Source organism: Lissotriton helveticus, chromosome 4_1, assembly GCF_964261635.1.
Source record: "Lissotriton helveticus chromosome 4_1, aLisHel1.1, whole genome shotgun sequence".
NCBI lineage: Eukaryota > Metazoa > Chordata > Amphibia > Caudata > Salamandridae > Lissotriton > Lissotriton helveticus.
The window spans coordinates 1,901,772,496-1,901,795,621 of NC_136063.1; the positions used below are offsets into that span (position 1 = coordinate 1,901,772,496).

The 23,126-nt window shown below is 42.7% G+C and overlaps 1 protein-coding gene across 2 annotated transcripts in view; it reads left to right on the forward strand.

The window, feature by feature from the left end:
- The window catches only part of DOCK11 (dedicator of cytokinesis 11), a 1,219,508-nt gene that overhangs the window by 1,041,179 nt on the left and 155,203 nt on the right, over window positions 1-23,126 (forward strand). For both annotated transcript variants that reach the window (XM_078688544.1, XM_078688546.1), the window contains 2 exons: window positions 5,550-5,663; window positions 15,959-16,105. In XM_078688544.1, the coding sequence (XP_078544670.1) occupies window positions 5,550-5,663; window positions 15,959-16,105 (261 nt within the window). The remainder of the gene's footprint in view (window positions 1-5,549; window positions 5,664-15,958; window positions 16,106-23,126) is intronic.

Consider the following 23,126-nt stretch of genomic DNA (forward strand, 5'->3'; position numbering starts at 1 on the left):
GTTAGATTTAAAACAAAGTTAACAAACACAACCGAAACCAAGTACCTAAGATTGGGGTTAACAATCACCCCCAGAATAGTGGGCAAGATATTGGCCGAGATTTCGGAAGGGTAGTTTTTATAGATACTGGACTGCATAAGGGTTAAAGGGATAGAAGGAATGTATGAACTACTAAAATGGCGGACACTTGTTGCGCTAAATGCATCAGCAGAATGAAATCAACCAATTATCTAATTAATTTAGGCAAAATCACACTATAAAAGAGGGCCGTTCCCCACAACGTTCAAGCAACTGACTTGAACGCGAGAGGACGGGAAGGCGTAACGAACGTGCCGGCTAAGGTAAGATGATACAAAATCTAGCGGGGCGCAAACAAGAGAATTATTCAGGTTATATTAGAAATAGATAACTAAAAGCTTGGGTTTAAATCACCATCACACTGCCCTGTGATTACGTTAAAGACACAGAGCATATACCATTGCCATATTGCCCATATCGTAAAGGCATTAGGTTGAGGAGGAAAGTTAAAATCCCCGTTTGTTCACTCGCAGGGCCAGCTGCGGGATGATATTAGGTCGAGGAGGAAAGTTAAAATCCCCGTTTGTTCACTCGCAGGGCCAGCTGCGGGAATGTTGATGGTAACATCTTAATATTTACAGAAACTATGATGTTGATAGGTCAGGATCACAAATATAAAGAATGTATTTGTAGTATATGGCACAAAAGAAACCCGCTGATAACATGTCTTTGAGGCACTCATAATATAAAGAACTGACTGGGAGATCTCTATACAATAAATATAAAAAACCATAAATACCTCAACCGACAGGTGGGCCCCCTTCAGATAACAAAGCTGAGCTGACCAGGCCAAGAGGGATACAAAGAAATATACCCTGAGAATATATGAAGGAAATTTAAGGACAAAACTGAGCCAGCCATAGTCCACAGCAGCGGGAAGGCCACCAAGTAAGTAGAGTGAATATGGATGAAATAACATTTTTTCTTATCTAGAATACTTGGGGATGCCAACAACGTTATCCTATATGTCTTTGATTTCATAGACACCAGAGGCGAAGCCACATGTAAATACTGGCACTAACGACACAATAGTGAAAACGAAAATACTGAGTGATCGCAAGCTGCAAAGGATATGACCATAGTATCCGCTGAGATGTAAGTGTGACAGGAAAAATGTATTCCTGGCAAAAGTTAAGTCTGTCTAGTAAATTCATGTAAATGACTAGGTGTGACCTATTCATTTACTCCAAATAGGTTCTATTAATGACTTAAGAGAATCAGAACCTAAAGAAGGACTCGAAAAATCAAAGTGACGAGCCATGAATATGAAAAAGTAAAGATCAACATTTAACAAGAGTAAGTCTAATAAATCAGTCAATGTAATAAGGATCTGATTCAGGCAGATAGAATCATGACATGTATAGGATAGGAACTTTTTTACATCACAAATCGAAGACTAACTGTATGCATTCTCCTTTTAAGAAAGAAATTACCTGGCTTTTGTTTAAGTCTGTCCTGAGGAAGGTGTTTATTTGACTCCAAGTAACGAATCACCGAAACGGGTCGACACAAGGACTGTAAATGTTTTTATATTGTGTAATAATTGTATGAGATTGCATATTACAAGTTAAGTATTTGCAAACAAAGTTGTACAGATCAATTCAGAATTGTATGAGAACTAGGACACCTTTGTTTAGAGCAACCATATACATATTGTCTTCGTACAGGTTTTATATTGTTTTTAAATTTGTGTATTGTAGTTATTTTTTTAACCTGACTTTTCTAAGAATAAATTTGTTAGAAATGTACCCATAAAGTTTCTTTAGTATTTTATATTCCTTTCATGTCATGTGAAAATTGTTTAAGTCTATCTGTCTTTGCCAAATGGTTTAGATTCAACTGATAAACACAGAAAGGAAACCCCCCCTTTTTTCTGATTTCACTCACCCAGTCCTTTCTGGTTTACTTGGGTAACTCTCTTCTTTGAAAGTAGATGTACATGTCTCCTCCTTCTCAAATGTCCGGGTGAAGCCTCCTATAACAGAATTTACCATTAGCGAGTAGTAACTTTCCACCTGTTAGAAATCTCCACCATGGAGGCGAAGATCTCATACTGCAAAGTCTAAAGAAAATTAATTAAGCATTAAATGCTTTTAAAAAAAGTATTTGAATGTGTAATATTATTGTAAATTAATTTGCAATATTCATTAATGATGTTGCAAGAATAAAATCAGATTTTACAGGACATTTAATTCTCGAATTAAATGTGCATTAAAGAATAGCATTTTTTAAATATATATATATATATATATTAGTTTCATAGCCAGATACTGAAAGTACAGAGCTCCAATCCTTTTTATGCGGCCCCCTGGTGAACCTTATCACTTTGTAACTGTTGACTTGACTGCCTGCTGACCTTTGAAAGTGAGCCAAGGGGGCAGGCTGGGAAGCCTTCGTGGGCCCTGCAATGATGCACCTCGGCATGTGAGCAACATATACACAGAGGGACCTCTGAGGAGCAAGCTTTATTTACAAGGTAAATAGGAATAAGAAACGTGCAGCACCAAAAGAATCCTGCCCAACACAATGTCCCTGCTAACACCTATTTAGGAACATGCTTACTTTAGAAATGCTAATGAGGAATGCAAACTAATACCTTAGGGAAGCAGTCCTGAACGGGGCAGGGAGTGGCTCGGTTTAAGTTAATTACCAGCCCTGTAGTCATTTTACTGTCAGCTGAAAAGAGAATACAGCTTTGTGACTTTGTGGGCCATATTACATATAGTGCCCCGGGAACACAACAGCCGTTTTTCCCCACTTTGTGCACCCCCGGGGCACTTTGGTATTACAGAAGGGACCGTTGACACTTGTGCGCCCCCTCTGTAATACTGACAGCGCTGGCACGCATAAATCACCAGCGCTATTTTCAAGAAGGCATTCACTCATTTGCCCGATGCAAATGAGAGAATCCCTTTGCCTCTGCACCGGCGCGGTATTACCGACAAAGGCACTGCGGCAAAGCAGCCCTCAGAAGGCGTCCTGACAGTGCGCCATTTAAAAAGTGGCGCTCCGGAGAGCAACTTCTGCAGGGGGTAAAGGAGGTCCGATGGAACACACCAGACATCCCCATGCTGGCAGGTGCAGTCACTGAAGGCACCCGCCTGCAAGGGAAACTCTAATCCCCTTTGAAAGTGCAGCCAGGTTGCCGCCTGCACAGTGAATGCTTTGCCCCATGGGCACTGCGTGTTCGCGGTTGCCTCTGGGGCAGTGCATTCATGGTAATAGGGCGAATTTTCATTGTTTGCACCAGGAACAGAAATTTAAAGGTGCACCCGGCGCAAACAATGAAAATGCGCCTACACCCTAATACGGCCCCTGGAATCCAGTTTTGCCAGTAATGGGTGTGTTGGAAGTTTGAGAATTCCGCACAGTTATATAGTTACCATAATATAAGAGCATGTACATGATGAATTAGCAACAATAATAATATGTTATATAGCACTTAATACAGTTTCTAAGCTCTGTGATTAACAGGTGTTAATTTTTAACCAGTTTTATGGTACTGTAGTTACTGACCTCAGAAGGGTGAAAGGCTGAGTCTGGTTTGCTGGGATTCAAACTAGTTACCACTCCAATGCATTTGTCATCAGTGAGTATTTGTTCCCCTGAGCCTCTTGCCAGTTAACTACCATGTTACATACCTGTGATGTATGTCAAAGGGTCGGTGCCTTTTTATAAACTGTTGTTGAGTGAAGGAGATCTCTGGATGTGTACTAGAATAGTCTTCCCATCTCTGATTGCGTTCTGGCTGTTTAGAACATGTTTTATATTCATGCATTTTTATGGCCTACCTGCAGGTTTGGGGTTCGCTGTTATTTAATACATTTGTTTATATGTATTTTTATTTTTTGTTTTCCTCTTACTTTTTTAACCCCTTGCATGTGCGGTGCATTTTAGCGCTGTGCTGGAGTTTAATTGAGTGGGCGGAGTTCGGACGGCCCCCGGCCGTCCCCCGCACATGCCCACCGTGACGCATGACGGCCGGGGGCCGTCACGAGCACGCAAGGGCTTAATGATGTTTTTATGTGTTGTTTATGGCTGTATGTTTTCAAAATAAAACAACTTGACTTGACAACTAGCATGCGATAGTGTTTAATTAAATCAGTCATAGTGACGTTCCAGCAGTCATTTGGTCACATGGAGAAGCTGGATTAGAACTCATGGCTTCTGGTTCCATTTTTTCCAGCTCGCTTACTGCACCGCAAGCAGGGTGGAGATGGTGTCCATGGTGAGGCCCAAATAATGCCCTTCATAGGGAAAAAGGGAACATGTCCACAATGGGAATCCAGTCTTTTCAACCCTTTTGTACCAGCATGTGTTTTTAAAGTGGCAAATCTAGGATTCTATGCAAATACCCCTGCAACTAGGTCTAAAACAGAAACACTAGACTGCATCTAGCCACCTCAGTAAATTATTGTTTTTTAAAGCGCTCACTAACTTAAATTAGCCTTTTTTAGAAGGCAATAGATTGTACGGTCTTATCTCTTGGTCACAGGGCAGTAGATGCATAATTTGCAGCAATTGTGGTGGATACTGCTGGTGTCCAAATACTGTTTAAATTCCATATGGCTGGCCAAGGCATTCCCTTTGTCTTCACCAAGAGTAGTGATCGTAAGCCCTGAAGGCTGCTTTACAGGAATTGTTAAAGGGCTTTAAATAAGATATTATTATGATACATTAATCGCACTTAATAAACTCTGTCTGTTCAGATCTATATCTCCTAAAGAAACTGGTTTAAGGGAAGGTGATGTGGTCAAAAATTCTTCAACTGAGCTTCGTGACTCAGTCCACCATGCACATTTTTTTCTGTTCACCAGTTCCTGCTAGTACCAATGCAGCTGTCAATTACACTGCATACCATACATTTTGGCCCCTGAGAAAACATTGGCAAGTACCTCTGATTTCATGTATACCTACCTATACATATAAAACGATATATTAAAAAAAGATTCACCCTCACTACTATTTTTAATTTTATTTAATATTTATTAGGCCTTGTTAAAAGCTATATATTTAATTCAAAAACGTTTAAAACTTTTTTTACGTTTTGAAGTTTATTCCTAAGTTTTTTAATTAAGCTTATTATTTTTATAAAGAAATAATCAATAAATATATATTTTTATCACCTCAAATATATATCGAGAATTTTTAATGTCAAATTCATTTCATTTATTTAACTTTAAATCTAATAGGGTGTCATTGTATTTCCCTCCCTCCATTGTTTTTTATGAGAGTGTGTTGCAGTACCAGTGGTTCACTATTTTTGCAGTTATATCTCTAAAAGTCTAAATTTCGTTGGCATACCAGTATAACGTCTTTTGGAGAAGATTACTCGTCATCATGCCCAGTCCCGTGTCTTGCAATGGATGAAGCTTGTCCTTGATAGAACGCATACATGCAGTGTTGAATGTATCCAGTATGTTTTGTTGAAATATGTAAAGGAATAATATCTTCTACTTCCTCTTTTCCAGAAACTTACACAGCTCTATAGGACGCTTCACGGAGCCTACACCAAAATTCTGGAGGTCATGCACACTGGGAAACGTCTTTTAGGCACATTTTTCAGAGTAGCCTTTTATGGACAAGTAAGTAATGTGCATGTGGTTCATTCGAAATATGCATGGTGAACATTATCCTCTTTCATTGAAGAATACATTTGATGATCATATCAAATGTAGCAGAATTGTAACCATATTCAGTTTACCTATATCCTATATTGTAATTGTTAGTAATAAAATGTTAATTAAGGAAAATATTGAAATGGCTATTACAAAAGACATATTCCAGTACATGTCTAATATAGGTCTCCCTCAAATTCTGCTACTTAATGTATCAATTTATTTTCTCTTAGTTATTTAGCCAATATCACTGCTCAAGACTGGATCGCTTCACAAAAAATGTTGTTTTGGTTGGCATCCCTGTAAGGTGATTTCCATCACTGATATCCACTTCGAGTCCATTCGACAGCCAAGGCCATTCTGATGTTCTGAAGATTTTGTTTGGATAAGTTCAGGGAACAGCTAATTGTGTAATATTTTATTTTGTTACATGTATATTTTAACATGCATCACAGAAGAGAAACTCAGTGGTGGAATACACTAACTGCTGATCAGGATTTGAATAGCAAGAATACTCTCCCTCTGTCTCTCCACACTCAATCCAATCTCCTATTGTTTCAAAAGTATCTTAAAACCTGGCTTTTTAGCCGATAGGTCTCTCTCTCTTCCTCCGCTGTTTCTTGATAGCGCCGGGAAACCCTTTTGGGTCGCTGTGCACTGACATATAAATTTAAATAAATAAATAAAATGTTTAGGTCTTGGCTACAGACAAATTTAGTTGTCTATGGAGACGTATTTTTCCAATAAATTACCTATACTTTGTGGCTTTGGGTCAGCCCGTTGCTCATGACTGGATGTCTCTGTTGTCTATCTCAGTTCCCTCCTTCTTAGTTGATGGCTAGCCTCCCTATTCATGTGTTTTGCCCTCCCAGAAGCATTTTGGTCTCACAGTGGTTTGATTAGTTGACTTGTTTCTGTCCACTGCTGATGCTGCTTTCATTTAGGGAACTACTTTTTTATGGTGTGGCATGACAGCACAGCTGTAGCCTCACATTTATGTGAGCATCCACCTCCATGTTGGGAGCCAGGACTACATGTTTTGATTGGGCAGAACTTGTGTCCTACCGCAAAAAGTGCTAGGCCTCCCCACAGCCATAATCATTTTGCTCCTTTACCCAGCTGCCTGGGTTTTAACTTTCAGGAGTACACATGTGACATTGCAATGCTATTAAACCTTCTTAGATAACAACATAATTGATGCCGTATGGCACTCATTAGTGTACATGAATTTCTAGGTCTTGAATGATAGTGGATTCATAAACCAGACCTATTTGCATTGCCAACGCTTGTTTCTTTTCCTTCCAGCACTACATGGACTGCTTGTGTTCTGTTACTCGCTCCCAAGTTGCAACTTCCTCCCTCAAACCCTTCCCCCACCCGCCACACAAGGTGTGGCTTTCTTTCTTCCCCACCCACATGTTTAATATATTGCTTTACATGTATATTATATATAGTTATACATATTCCCACGCCCTCCACGCTCTTCAAGTCGCATTCCCCCACTGCTCATGTTGATTTATCTTCTCCTCTCCCTCATTCCAGCTACTCTGTTGCTCTCCTGCCCTTGCCCCATCTTCTCTCCCTGCCTTGATATGTTCCTGGCACGGCTCCTACAATCGCAAGCATGTTCGTGCTTCCAGCTGCTCTGGGCCGCTTGCTGACACAGCTCTCCTTGGTCTTGGTTGCGAAAAGAATTCACCTTTTTGGGGAAAATAAACTGTGTTTTCGAACACAGAGCATCATGGCATGTGGGGGTGACCGGGTTCGTTCACAAAAGGCCCACTTCAAGCTGCGTATCGGTTGCAATCACAAACAAGCATGCACACAGAGGTTCAGAGAAGCATGCGTGTACACATGGGTACACTCTGTGGCCTACTAAAACATACACAGGCACAAATGCGCATGGGCACATGTAGGCAGGTAATGCAGGCATGCTCAGAGGTACTCTCATAGAGAAGTCCACTTGCACACAAAAGCACACACTGAAACAAGTACCAGTTCAACATTGTCACACTCTTGCACAGGCCCATAGCAAATAACCAGCTGTTATGCTCAGGCACACGTCCAATCAGATACACAAACAAGGAAGGTCAGAGGCTCACGCACTGGAATGTTATTGGGCCACTGACTCACACAGAAAGTGCTACAAACACACATACACACACAAACCAAATACACACACATACGCATGCTTACACGCACTCGCACCAAGGCTCACACATACACAGACACATATTGAAGAAGTATTGGAAATGTAATAGGTCTCACATTTGTTCGAAGTAGAGCTATTACCAAAGTAAATGGTAATGTTTTTGACGTATCTGTTATGGAGTGTATGTGTGTGGTGTGTAGTGAAATTATGTGAAATGGACTGGATTAGTTAGTTTTGGAATTGCATGGCGTAGAATTGTGTGGTGTGGATTAGTGAGGTGGAATTACTTGCCATAGTGCACTGTGAAATTATGTGGTATTGAGTATATTGGAATTATGTGAAGTGGGATTGTGTGTTATGTTGTGTAATTATATGGAATGGTATTTTGTGTTGCGGTATGTAGTGTAGTTTAATTATGAGGTGTGCTATTGAATTTTGTAGCATGATGTGGAAGTGTGTGGTGTGTTGTGTAATTGTGTTGTTGAGTGTTATGTTTGGTGTCGAATTTTGTGGTGTGGATTGGAAATGTGTGGAGTTGAATTTGTGTGGAATGGAACTGTGTGGAAAGCTTTTCATTTTTGGTTATGAAAAAAACAAAGAGGTATGAGCTAAGCTCCAGATCTGTGTGTTTGGGTGTTAAAAAAAGGAAAGTTAGAGTTATTAGTGTTGTAAATGTAAATATTTCTTAGTTATGTGTTCTGAAGTTAAGTGTGATGTGTATTGGAATTATGTGGTTTGGATTGGATAGTTAGTTAAGGCATTTGTGTGGCACGTAATTGTGTAGTGTGGAGTAGATTTGTGTAGTGGAATTGTGTGTCATGGTGTGCAGTGGTATTATGTGGATAGTAAATATGTGTTTTTGAGTTTATTGGAATTATGTGGAGAGGGAGTGTGTGTCATGGAGTGTAATTATTTGGAATGGTATTTTGTGTTGTGGAGTGTTCTCTAGTGGAGTTTAATTATGTGGTGTGCTGTTGAATTTTGTGGTATGATGTTTAATTATGTGTTGTGAATTGGATATATTTGATGTGTATTGGATTCTTGTTGTGGAATGATGTGGTTTAGTGTGGAAATTTTGTGGTGTAGAATTGATTTGTGTGGAGTTGAATAATGCGGCATGGAACAGTGTGGTGATGAGTGACATTATGTTGAGTGGAATGATGAGGCCTGGTGTGGAGTATATTTATATGTATTGTTGTTATGTGGTATAGAGTGCATTTATGTGGGGTGTATTTATGTGGTATTGAGTAGCGTGTAAATAGGTGTACTTGAATTATGTACTGTTGAGTGGTATCATGCATGTGAAGTGTAATTATTTTGCATGATGTGGAACTGTGTGGTGCTGAAATGCGTGTTGTTGAATTGTGTGGCACTGGGTTGAATTATGGGGAGTTGAATGCTTGTTGTCTGAGGTGGGCTGATGACACCAGGACAGAACACATTTGGTAGCAGCCCAGACAGCATAACAGATGGATTAACCCTGTTTCAACTAGTTTCAGGGTGGTAACGGGAAAGTAAAAAGAAACAACATTGTTTTATCTCCCATAAATGCTGCTCCCTTAGCACTGCTATAGATAAATGGACACGAAAGTAACTTTGCAGCAGGTGCTTTTAAACCTATAGGTTGTTGCTCAACATAACGCCAGCACCGTCCTCCCCCCAGCTGAGCACCAGGTGCGGCTGCACCGTTGGCACCACCATAAAGCCGACCCTGATGTCGTGCAGTGTTCAGTTAGGTGGCAGTAGTAATATGTATAGCGCCGATATCTAGTGAGAGCGTTTAGTGGCTGCAAATCAAAGAATCAGTAACAGGAAACTAGAGCGTAAAATTCTGGGGAAGAGGTCGAACAAGAAATATGTGCAAGTTATAAAGCAGGAAGCGACGGCAGATTTTGCCTGATGTAGCAGACCGTGTCTACATGGGGGGTTTTAACAGCTTTTGCAAAGCTGTCTGCATTTCAGGCAGTCAGTGGGTTTAGATTTTGATAAACGCGGGCGCAGTGTTTGTATGAAAGTCTGACAAGCACAAGTGTAGTTGCCAAGTTGTATCTACAGGGTGAAACACCTTCAACCAGTTCTGGGTTTTTAAACCGAGTGCAAGGTGTGGGCTGAGATGTGAAGTTTCACCTGTAGCAAACAAAAATTAAAGACTACAATTGGCTGAAAAGCCAATCCCCTTGGAAGGTACACTGGGGCACCCACCTAAAACCGCATCGCAACTGTGCTGTAATTGCTAAATTGTAAATGTACTTTCTTAACCTAAAATGTCAGCATTCCTTATTCTGTGAATGCCATTGCCATTTTAGATATGTAAAGTAATTAGTTTGCACACCTACGTTGAGCCTGAGTTCACAAACGCGTTGTGAAATTGGTCGTGTGAGTGTTTCGATTCACAGCAAAGGATCCCATGGGCAAAATTAGATGAACTTTACACCAGGGCAGAAATGCATCACTTCCTCCCTTGCACCATTTTCACTGACTGGCTGGTGAGGAATAGAGCAAACTGGGTTTGCTGCTCTGTGTATCCATAAAGATGTTTGTACCAGAGAAACTGGCACAAACAAGCTCCTCTGTGTTTTGCTGTCGAAAACTGACATATGGGACAAATACAACTTTTAAAACGTGAAAGATGAAAGTGAAACAGAGATTAAGGTAAAATCACTTTGCTCCGTTTCGTCTGACCATGGCAGCACCATCATTGCAAAAATCAGTGGGCGTCATTATTTTAACAAAACAAATGTATTTTTTTGTATGATTCATTGTTCCCTCCTATAAAAAAAAAAGTTACTGAGCGCGCAAAATATTATATGCAAAACATCATGTTCCTTTTCGCAATTTTTCCAAGGTATAGATATGCATCTCGCAGCCCAGTTAGCCAGAGAAAGTACTACACAGATGCCCAGAGGCGCAACTAGAGCCAAATTTCGGGGAGGACCTAGCGGATAAACATTTGGGGGGGGGGGGGGGGGGGGGGGGGGAGGGGGGAGGAGGAAAGGGGGAGGGCTAATTCTTCCAGCAATGTGATCTTGTTTAATATAACTGGTGCTCATGCAAAGGTGCCCCAATACCTGGGGGGGGGGGGGGGGTCTTGAAGTGGTATAAAACTGCAAAAAACAAAGCCTAATGTTACTTTTCAGGAAATGCATTCTCACACTGTGGCAGCTAAAGTAATTTGCAACTTTAATGAATAGGCAGAGTGAAGATGCAGGGGCTCTAGGAGCGGGTGAAAAAACAACAAAGCCTTGTTAACAAGTAAATGGTCTTTTAAAGACCAGCGAAGTACTCGGGTGCGGCTGCAGTAAGACGGACGCCACACCAGCCAGCCCACAGCAGCTCAAAAACTGTGTGTTTGCCAGGTAAGCTGTCCCAACCCAGGATGATACACACGACGGGGGGGCTGAAGCCCTTTGAGTCCTATGGGCGTTGCGTGCCTGCAGATGCTGTGCATGAAATCCCTCTTTCTGCTCCAGAGTGCTGTGCTGCAAGAGCACAGACAGTACTGCCCGGCGTTGCTCTCCATCTTCCCCGGATATGCCTATCTCAACAAAACATGTGCTACCAACCGGAAGTGTTTCCCAGATATTGGGCCCCAGCTGCATAGAGCTGTATGATGTATCCCGGACAGTGTGCTACAACACCGCAGAAAAAGATACCCTGGATGCGGTGTCTCTTTTTGCATATCGATGCGTCTCGAAGCCCTAGGGTGGTGTAGTAGTATGCTACAATGCTACAGAAAGTAATACCCTGGATGCGGTGTCTCTTTTTGCATATTGATGCGCCTCGAAGCCCCATGGTGGTATGCTGCAATGCTACAGAAAGTATTACCCAGATGCTGGGCCTCTGTCTCCGAAGCGACCCGTCCCCTATAATGGGAGTATAAATGACGTAGACACAGTGCCTCCCTCTGTAGAGTTATGCATCCGCAAGCCCGTGGACACTGATGGGTACATCCTAGGGATGGGTGGAATTTGCGTAATCGCGTTACGCAAATCTCCGCGAAACGGTAAAAAATCTCCACGAACACGCACAAAATGAGCGAAAACGCGGAATTGCTTGTTTGCAATGCTTTTTTCCTGTTCGCAATTGCTGTTTGCGTGCTCGGGGAGAAATAACTTGCGAACACGCATTTTGAGAACGTGAACAAGCAAAACATTTCGCGGAACGCAGACTTTTAGGCAACTTTGCGTTCTCCGCGGAGCGCGAAATTACCCAAATTTCGTGAGCGGAACGGAATTTGCTGCCCAGGCCTAGTACATCCACGGAAATGATTCACTACACTGTCTGCCTTTCTCTCCATGGATCTGCATGTCAGAGCCCCTGAGCGCTGCACGTCGGTGCTACAGAAAGCGCTCTCCCGACCCCATAACAGGCATAAGGTGAACACTGACTGTACCAGAACACTGCTCCGTCTTCACAGGCGGCGAGTCCCCTCACCCTGACACACCACCTTCACCTACACTCCTACAGGCAGAACCGTGATGTGCACTCTGATCTGTTCCCTTTATATCCCTTTGCCACTGCACTTCTTGCCCCCACACAAGACGCTCCAAAGCAACCCCAGCTGATAAAAGCATGGAACAAAAACACTCATTAAAGATAAAACACAGGTTTCTGCGATTTCCGGAATGATTACAACCACTTCTGGCTACTAGCTGGGTTTCTGAGGTGAATGACAGATCGCCCTTTAATCGCTAGTAATCACTTTTGAGATAGAGAGCTGTTTTCCAGTCTCCTGGGATGAATTATAGCTCGTTCTTACCTCTTACACCACGTAACTCACTGATTGACAAATGTGAGTGAAGTTGTAAATGCTTTCTAGGCATCAAGCAGAAGCAAGGAGCATTGTTTGTCAGTTACGAGGTCCAGCCCGACAGGCAATGTCCAGAGACCACAGCCAATGATCAAATGACTGTGTCTAAAGACTGCTAAAGTGATGAAGGGCCTGATGTAAAGCAGGTTTGCCCATTCTTTGTCTATGGGCACATGCGCTGTACATAAGTGCCGACATGTTGAACCCAGGAGTGCAGAACACAAACCTGGAGCTGGTTCACTACACATTGACCTAGAAAGCAGAAGACACCAGTGGAATCACCTCCATTTTCCCTCTCCTCATACACTGCCCTCCCATCTCATTCTTACCACGGTGTTATTATCTAGTCTGCGTGCCCAATCACCACACTCATACTGCAGAGTCGACGTACTTGGGAAGTTTGGTAACAAGAGAAAAAACGTGTCGATTGTGAAAAGTTGTTCGAAGGGGTATCTTGTACTGAGGACAGGAGACACAAAATGGTTATCACTTGGAATCTCCAAGACCGAGGTGTGTAAAAGAGAGAATCCAGCACTGAGAAAAGGACCGTATTATGAGTCAGCCCCTATCCCGGTTAAATGAAGCCCCGGCAATTGAGAGGTAACAATGTGGGTGGGGCATGGAAGAGTGTGTCAGGAGGGGCTCCCAGCACTGAGAACATGGATTACAAGAAGGTGCCTCTAGTATGGGTATTTACAGACTGCTCTATCCCCATTTAACCCCAACAAAACGGCAGTGCATTACAAGACACTTATACAAAGAGTTACAAATTTGTAAATAAAAATCCAATTCTTTACTCTTCACAAAAGCAAGGAATGTTAGGCATTGGCTTGGAAAAAATGTGTATTTCCGCCTGCAATTAAAATGAAAAAATGTGGGCAGCATGCTAAAATATAAAGGGCGGCACCCGTGCATATTTAACTTATGTGCATTGTCACCCATAAAGCGGGGGAAATGGTGATAACAAATCAAAAGTTTTTTTAAAAACACGAAACCGGGCATCTTAGTTGCGCAGTATAAAATAAAAGAAGTAGTCCCTAAGCGGAACAAATGAAAACTTACAGCGTAACAAAACTGTAGTTGGACGTTACTCCTTGCGATGCAACGGAAGTGATGTATCGGGAACACCAACCAATAAGAAGCCAGCAAAGAAGACTGATGCAGGAGTCAGGCTATTGTAAGCAGCAGGCGGGATTACATGCCATATACTAACTACAACAGGTCTTTCAGACATCTCATGTGCTCTGATGCGCGACCTAAAAAAGACTGTTTTTTTTTACCTTTCTCTCGTCCGTCATTCAACCCTTATTCACTGTGGAAAGAAATCTATTGTCCGCAACACAATTTTCCGTGCCTCACATTGATTTTCAACCAATATACTTTACAGTGGGGTGTAGAAATATAATATATTCTACTCAGTCAAAATTTAATTTTTCTGAAAAAAGCATTGTCAAAGTCAACAGCTAGGCTTTTAGAATCAAAGTCTATTGGCTTTCTCAACGCTTTAGTTTTTCGTGGTTTCTTGACTTTTTGATTTCATGCTGGGAGCAGAGTGTCCGAACAAAGACAATGGAGTTAGGTTCAATCAATCAATCAATCAGCAAGTCTTCTAAAGCATGGCTTGTCACCCCGGGGGTCTCCAGGCGCTGGGGAACTGCGAGCTGCGGTCACGAAACCATGTTGGTTAAATAGCCAAGTCTTGAGTTTCGGAGGAACGGAGCTCTCTGGCTGGTCAATGAAATGTCAGACGGTGTAGTCGGGTCTGGATTTGTGGAGGGACTTGTAGAAGTGAGTGAGGAGTTTTAAGCAGCATATTTCCTGGACGGGGAACCAGTGGAGAGCTTTGAGGTGAGGAGAGATGCTAGTTTTTTTATGAAGGTTGCTGCTGTGTTCTGGATGGTTTGGAGGTGCTTTAAGAGCTGTGTGGTTATTCTGATGCAGAGTGGGCTGCCATAGTCAAGTCGGCTGGAGATGAGAATGTGCGTGACTGTTCTCCTGGATGAAGTGGAGATCCACCTGAGGATCTTGCAGAGCATGTGGAGGGTGTGGAATCAGGCAGAAATGACAGCGTTGATCTGATGTTTCATGGTTAATTGGCTGTCCAGGATAATTCAGAGATTGCGTGCTCGTTGGTAGGGGTGGGAGATGGGCTGAGTGCAATGGGTCTCCACATGTCTTCTTTCTGAAGATGAGTACATCTGTTTTGTCCGAGTTGAGTTTAAGGCACTTGGCCTTTATGCAGGTGGCGGTGTCAGACATGGTGTTGCAAAAGTTGGTTCTGGTGGTGTCACCGCCTTTTGTGAAGAATAGGATGAATTGTGTGTTGTTGGCATAAGAGATGATGTTGAGTTCTTGGGTGCATGCAATGTCTGCTAGTGGAGTCATGTAGGTGTTGAAGATGTGTAGGCTTTGAGAGACACCACATGCAATGATTTTGGGTGCGGAGGAAAACGGCGGCAGATGAATCCTCTGTGTTCAGCCGGAGAGAAGGGAGGAGATCCAATTGAGAGCGTTGGCTTGGATTCCGATATGGTGTAGTCTGGAGATGAGGGTGTGATGGAAGATGGTGACAAGTTTGACTTGGCATGTAGAATTAAATAACAGTAGTTGTGTTTAAGTAGCATGGTCTTAAAATGCATCCTTGATTAATTGGTGAAAAAACCACTACATTTCATAATCATAATGAGCATTAGCATTAGGGTGGGTCAGACGTTCATGTTGTAATTGAATTGGTTCATGCTCAGAGTTAAAGCTGACTTTGAATGAATCTATAGGGTTCAAGTTGTTGAGAAAATTTGAGAAAAATTGTGGAATTTTGCATTGGACCAAGGTTGTTAAAAGTGGCCGGATTGAGAATAGAACTGTTAGTAGAAGCATGACAGTGGCTTGTTAGAAGATGAGCCAAAGAGATAGATCTATCTATCTATCTATCTATCTATCTATCTATCTATCTGTCTGTCTGTCTGTCTGTCTGTCTGTCTGTCTGTCTGTCTGTCTGTCTGTCTGTCTATCTATCTATCTATCTATCTATCTATCTATCTATCTATCTCCATCTATCTGTCTGTCTGTCTGTCTGTCTGTCTATCTGTTTATCTATCTGTCTATCTATGTGTCTACCTATCTATCTGAAAATGCCTTCTTTTGCATGATCAACCCCCTTTTTATTGGACTGATGCTGCTGTTTTTTTGATTTGCACTGGGCCTCTGATAATCGGGCCCAAGTATATGGTACAAATTGTACCCAGGGCCTGTAATTATATTTAGTTATGTATTTGATGAATTCCTCTTACTTTCCCATAGGCATTTTTCGAAGAGGAAGATGGGAAAGAGTACATCTACAAAGAACCAAAACTTACAGGACTATCTGAAATCTCCCTGAGACTTCTCAAACTGTACGGTGAAAAATTTGGAAGTGATTCTGTAAAAATCATCCAGGATTCGAATAAGGTAACTAAGGTTATTCTGCATCACTGCCGAGCAATATTATCATGTACATCTCAATGTTTCAGGCGTTGGAATCAATCACTGATAAAAGAGTGTCCAACATACGTTACAACGCCTTCATTTATCAGCTTTGTTCTTGGCCTTTTACATTTTGCTCAGGGACTCAGCTGATAGACTTAAGACAACGTTATTGCTGCAGTCTAAGCAGGATGCAGTCACTGCAAGGTCCAAGTCCACCATGCAAAGATCTGTCACTTTGTAGGTGGATTCCTGCTGTACGTGTAAGAGGCACTTTTGGTGAATAAAGTGATTAAATATGAAGAAGTCCAGCAAGGAAAATCCCAGAATTTTGTATGTTTATTGTGGGAGGGCTGGGCGTCTTATGGAAGTAGGACCAAGAAACTATTTTGGAGGTGCTATAGAAATGCAGTCACTCACTCTGATTTAATTATAGGACTGGAAGGTCTTTCGACTGCTTGACCTAGGATCATTATCTCACTTTTAAATGCGTTTAGACAAATCCGGAACTGTTGTTCCCAGACCTAGACATCTGAGAGACTGTACCTTGTTCGCTCTCTTGAGGGTCTCATGATAGGTGTTGGTGATTTAAAAAGACAATACACCAACTTTACTTGGTAGGTGATAACATAATGTGTATTTTGAAGTGCACGTTCACCCAATGGTATCTTGGTGCTGAATAACAGATCTTTATTGCCAACTGAATGGTACTCATTTTATCGACCTCAGATGGATGAAAGGCTGAGTGGACCTGTCAGGATTTGAACCTGTGACTATGGAATTGAACACAGCCCCCTACAGTGGACGTAGTTGTGTACTAAGCCCCCAGACCAGACCTGACTCGATCCTTCCCAGGAACTCTGGCACCAAGTAGATCAGTGGTTTCAAACATAGGTACAGCAGATTTTAAGGTTAACCACTGGCTTTATATTTATGATTTCCATTTATATTATTGCATGAAGAAGTATTGTATGTAGATACCCTGAAACTCCTGCATGGGACAGTCTCTAATGGACCTCTTTTGGACAAAACTGTATTAGATATGTATTCAAGACAGTTTGCATGGTCTGTAAACTCAGCTACTAAATACACATATTTACTATTGTGGGTGGAGAATGCTCGCTGATCCGCAGATATAAACTTTCCACCAAAACCCCAGCATCACCTGGGTGGGTGAATTTCTGCCTTCTTGAACTGAATAAGTCGAAGCATTCCTATACTCAGTGCTTCTAAAATGAAACTCTGACTGTGGGTCAGTACAGTATGTATGAGGCACTCATGCATGCTGATAAAGTGAAATAGCTGACTTCTGTATTGGGAAAGATTGTAGCCTCTCCATTCAGATCAAAGTAGTACACTCTTCCTGCTATCCTCAGATGAGGCTCCTGAAGGTAGTTTTTTTTCCATCTCAAAGCTTTTGTTGTCAGTGCAAGTAATTTCTCCTGGCTGGGATATATGGGTATATGGTTCCTTTTGTCTATAAATGTAAGACATTTGACAAGGTGTCTTAGGCATGCTGAAAGGTTCACCTGCTTCCGGTTTCTCAAAAGATTCAATTCTTGATGCCCTGTTTTGCTCACAAAGAGACAAACGCTACGTCTGGTTTCGGTGTTACTGACTGACTGACTGACTGAGGGTATTTATAAAGCGCACTACTGCCGAGGCGTCTTGGCGCTGGGGTAAAGTGGCTGAACATAACAACAGACATATTTAGGGTTGGGAAAAAAGCCATGTTTTGATTTCTTTCCTAAAGACCGATCTATTTGGTAACCTTCTCAAGTGTGCAGGCAGTGAGTTCCAAAGTTTGGATGCCAGGAAGGAGAACCGTTTTCCTCCACACCTTACTCTTTTTATCTTGGGGAGTTGTACCAGGCCAAGAGTGGCTGACCTTAAAGTCCGTGAACGGAGGTAACGGGAAAACAAGGATTTCACATCCCCAGCCCCACCACCAAACAAGGCTTTGTGCACCAAGCAAAGCGTCTTAAAATTGACACGTCGTCGAACTGGGAGCCAGTGAAGCTGTTTTATAGCTTTTGATGTATGGTGATGTTCAGGTAACTTGAGCAAAATTCTAGCTGCCGCGTTCTAAATGGATTGAAGTTTAGCAAATTGAGCAATGCCTGCTCCCAAATAGAGAGCATTACAGTAATCAATTCTGGACAGAATAGTGGCTACTACCACTGTTTTCCTCAAAGAGAAGGGGATGAATGGAAGAATCTTCCTCGGCCTTTTAACATAAAGAAGCAGGTAGAAGAAACTTGATTGATATGCAAGGCCCAGGTGAGGTCTTTGTCGAACATGAATCCGAGGTTCCTAGCCTTGATACCCGGCACGGGACAGGTACCGCCTGCAGTGGACCACCATAGATGATTCCAGATCGAAGCTTTCTGACCAACCTCCAGGACCTCAGTTTTATCAGTGTTCAACTTCTAAAACTCATCCAGGTCATCAAAGCAGAGGTACAGTTGCAGAAATCAGCTGCCATAGCATCCACTGACTGCGTTACAGACACTATAAGCTGAGTGTCATCAGCATATGACACCAGCGTAAAGCTGTAGATTTTTATTCATTTAGCCAGAGGGACTACATAAATATTAAAAAGTCTAGGGGATAAGGCCGAGCCTTGAGGAACTCCACCAGGGAGTATAAATTCCTTTGATCGATATCCATCACGGGGGATCTTTTGTTTTCTAGACGAGAAAAAGGAGGATAGGAGGGCAAGAGCAGTACCACTGATACCTACATCCTGTAGTCTTTGTGTTAATACCGCATGGCTCATGGTATCAAAGGCTGCTGTTAAATCGAGCAGGACCAGTATAGCCCTTCCTGCCCTCATCCATCACCTTACGTATTTCCTCTGCTGCCATAATCAAGGCTGTCTCCGTAGAAGCCATGTTGTGTATTATGAAGGATGTTATTAGTCTCAAGATAAGATGTTAGTTCTACGTTTATGGCCTCCTCAAGAACTTTGGCAGCCAGAGGCAAGCAGGAGATGGTACGATAATTCTTTTCGTCTAGTGGGTCCAACTTAGGTTTTTTAGGAGGGGTGGATACAGGCTTTTTTCCATGCCTTCGAAAAATCTCCTGAAATCAGAATTTGATTTAGTACATGGGATAATGAGGTGCTTATCTCCTCTGGGGCCAGATATAGTATATACGGCAGGCAGGGGTCCAGGGTAGAGCCTGATTTGATATTTAACAACAGGTCCGCCACATTCTCCTCTGCCAATAGTGGAAATTGCGGTAGGCCGCAGTGCTCGACCTTGTGTTCAGACTGAGCTGAAACATTTCCCACTGTATCCTTAGCTGATTTTAAGAGGCTGTTCTATACAGATTGAACCTTGCTTTGAAAAAAATTAGCTAATTTGTCTACAAATTTTTGGTCTGGAGTGAAAGTTGCATCCCGTGGACACTTTAACAATGCAGAAACTGTTTGAACAGTTCTTTTGGAGAATTGTGGCTTCTTGGATTTTGGCAGTATAATAGGCAGTATGATTGCGACCCTATATTCTTCAAGAGCAGCACAATATACTTTCTTTTGTGCAGCATCATATTGAGATCTTCAGATACGTTCTTTTTGGCTGCACTTCATTTTTACTAGCTTAAGATCTGCAGAGTACCAGTGAGACAAGACCTTTTTATGTCGAGGTTGCATAGTCATTTCAGGTGCAACCTTGTTTGCAGCTCTATTTAACCAGTTGTGAAAGTCTGTGGCAGCTTGATTAGCGTCAGTAGAGGTTGGATGCCTATCGCTAAGTGCTGACCCAAGGTCAGTTTTACTGACTGACTTCCAGGCACGATGTGTATTAGTCAGGGGTCGGAAGCTCCGTCCACTATTGGATGTTGCTAGCATGATGGTAAAGTGCACTGCAGAATGGTCGGACCAAGGCAAAGGGCAGACCTTCTTAACCTCTATATGAGAGTTATTGGTGCAGATACTTTCTAGTGTGTGCCCTGCTATATGTGTGGACTCACCAACAATTTGATTTAATTCAAAGCTGGCTAATTTGTCTAATAGCCCTGCAGTATCAGAATTATTATTGTCTTCCAAATGGAAGTTAAAATCACCTAGTATGGTAAAGGAATCTGTATTTAGACATGACTCCAGATATGTGTGGAGGGAGATCGTGAAAGAAGATCTAGGGCCGGGGGGTCTATAAATTAATAGACCTGGAAATACTTCTGCGTTGTTGAGTTTTATACTAAAAAACATTGCTTCAGCGTCTACTATAGACTCTGGAGTGAATCTGGCTGTATAGTGAGAGCGATTAATTATGGCAATTCCTCCACCCTTTGCCCCTATTCTATCAGAGTTAGTGACAACGTATCCAGCTGGAATTGCTAGATGCCAGCCAGGATCACTATTTTCATTTGCCCACGTTTCAGTTAGAAAAACCAGATCCGGGTCCCCTACTTGTATCAGACATTCTAATTGGAATTTGTGTTTCCCCATAGACCTGGTGTTCAGTAAAATACACTTAATGGGTTTAAGATTTTTATTTGTGGATGTAGAACTTCACAAGAGCTATTATTCTCATGCCATGGGTTAGTGTTACTTATGTTGATCATTTTTCGTTCACCAGTATTTGTGGTAGTTGAGGGAGATGCCACCCATCCACACAGATTGCAACACAGAGGCGTTGGAGAGGTTGAGTTCAGCAGTAGTTTGTGCAATACGCATTTGCCGTAATTGAAACATAGTAGTTGGTTGTGCGAGTATGAGTACCGGGGGAAAAGGGCAGGGGTTCTGGCAGTGAGCGCATTTCGGACACAGACGGGCTTGCCTTTGGCACACCACCAGCGCGCCCACTGCGCGATCGCTGCATCCGTGTCTATATAGGAAGTGAGGGAGGGAGCCTAAAGGAGTCAAACAACTAGAATGCTAATCTTCAGGCGGTTCCGCTCTAAGGACGGGCACCGTGTTAGCGTTTAAGTTGTGTAGTAAGGCAATATAGGTACGGTAGTTGGTTTAGAAATATAATTTAAACTAGCCACAAAAAGCAGTGCAATTCAATTTCCAAGTTAAAAAACAAAAGGAACCCACCACACGCTGACTGCGTTATGTCCGTCCCTATTATGGTCCCACTGAAAGACCCCTGAATAGCTGTGTTGATGAACAAGCTAGGATGTATCAACAGAGATAGTAATTAAGTTAGAAAGAGGGAAGGGAGTGAGAGAGAGAGAATTCTTGGACTGGAGACCACGCTCTTTGGTTTCCTCTGTTTTAGGGGGACGACACCACTTTGTTTTGATGTTACAGTAGTAGGTAGATAGGGCCAGTTGGAAGACGCAGGGCATAGAGTAAGTATAATAATATCATCTGAACAGAAAAGAACAAATAGCTACCGAAACAAGGCTAACTCATTCCAGCAGCAGATGGTGCTGTTGTATGGCATTTTAGATTCCGAATGGATTTTGCTTCTGTATGTAATAAAGCTGTTATATTTAAGTTGGAGAATTGGCAGGATACCAGTAATAAACGACTATGTTGATACATTTGTGGCCCAGTCAATTCGGGTTGCCTTGGGACCTCCCATACTAGATTTCTCAAACCTGCAACAAGCCTTTTTTGTTTCATTAGGTGACCAATAATAGGAAGTAAAGTGATGGATGTTAATATAAATATATGAATGATGACGATGCAAATTCTCAGTTACCATAGTAGAGTGCAGTAGTAGACATGATACTAAACTCTCAAAAGTAGAGGTAGCAAACATTATTTAGTAAATGCCCTACCTCTATTGTCCACCACACCCAAAAACAACAGAACAACAGCTTCGGCATGAAACAGGTCAACAATATCTTCCAGTGCATTCAATGTCAAATCTGTGACTTGGACCTTCCTCTCAACAAATAAAAGACAGGAAATATGAATATCATCAATAACATGCACTAAATACAGTTTAAAGAAAGACAACTCCAAATACCACTGCATCCAACTTTTATAGAGGTCAAAAGGGGTCAATCTGAAAGAAACACGTTAGTGTTAGATTCCTTACCTTAGAATATCACCAGGCATCAGACTGGATCCGGAAAGTTTTTGTCAGCAGGACCCCTGCGCGTCGCTAGGCGGCGTCTGAGGCTCCGCGTCTGTTGTCGCGTCATGATCGCCGGGATGACGTCGTCAGACTACCTAGACGCCGCCCTCGCGTGCTGACGTCAGTTCTTCATTTTACTCCTCAGCAAGCGCAGATTTGGGAAGAGCAGTACTCCAGTAATTTTTTGACTAACTTTTTGGATCACTTTTGATCTTTTCTCGAGTCGACCTTCGACTAGCGGTGCCGATAGGGATGCCTGGGTTTAAACCTTGCGAGGACTGTCGCCTCTTGATGTCGGTGACCGATCCCCACCGTCGGTGCCTCTACTGTCTCGGGCCGACCACGATGACAAGTCGTGTCCCGACTGCCGACCTGGCAGGTTCCCTGAACGCAAGGGCAGACGAACTCAGCCGCAGGTGCATGATGTATCACGATTGGCGTCTGAACTCGGACGTGGCGCAAGATCTCTTTCTGCAGTGGGGAGAGCCTTGGTTAGATCTATTTGCCACCGAAGAGAATGTGCAATGTCATCAGTTCTGCGCATTGGAATTACCAAGGGGGCACTTGCTTGGAGACGCTTTTCGTCACAAGTGGAGCTGCGGTCTGTTGTACGCCTTTCCGCCTATACCACTTCTGCCCAGAGTGCTGAAGAAGATCAGGCGAGACCGGGCCTAGGTCATCCTTGTGGCTCCGGACTGGGCACGAAGATACTGGTATCCCAAGCTACTCAGCATGTCAGTCGATCCCCCGATTCGTCTGCCTCTTCAGGAGGACCGTCTGTCGCAGCAGCAGGGGACGTTCCTCCACCCGAACATGTCCAGTCTCCACCTACATGCGTGGAGATTGAGTGGCGACACCTTAACCAGAGGGACGCTTTGAGGAGAGATCCGTGAAAATACCTGAAAACCCTGATTTCTTGTGCACGGCGAGTGCGCTGTTGGCAGCTTGTCCCCCCCGCCGCCGCAAAC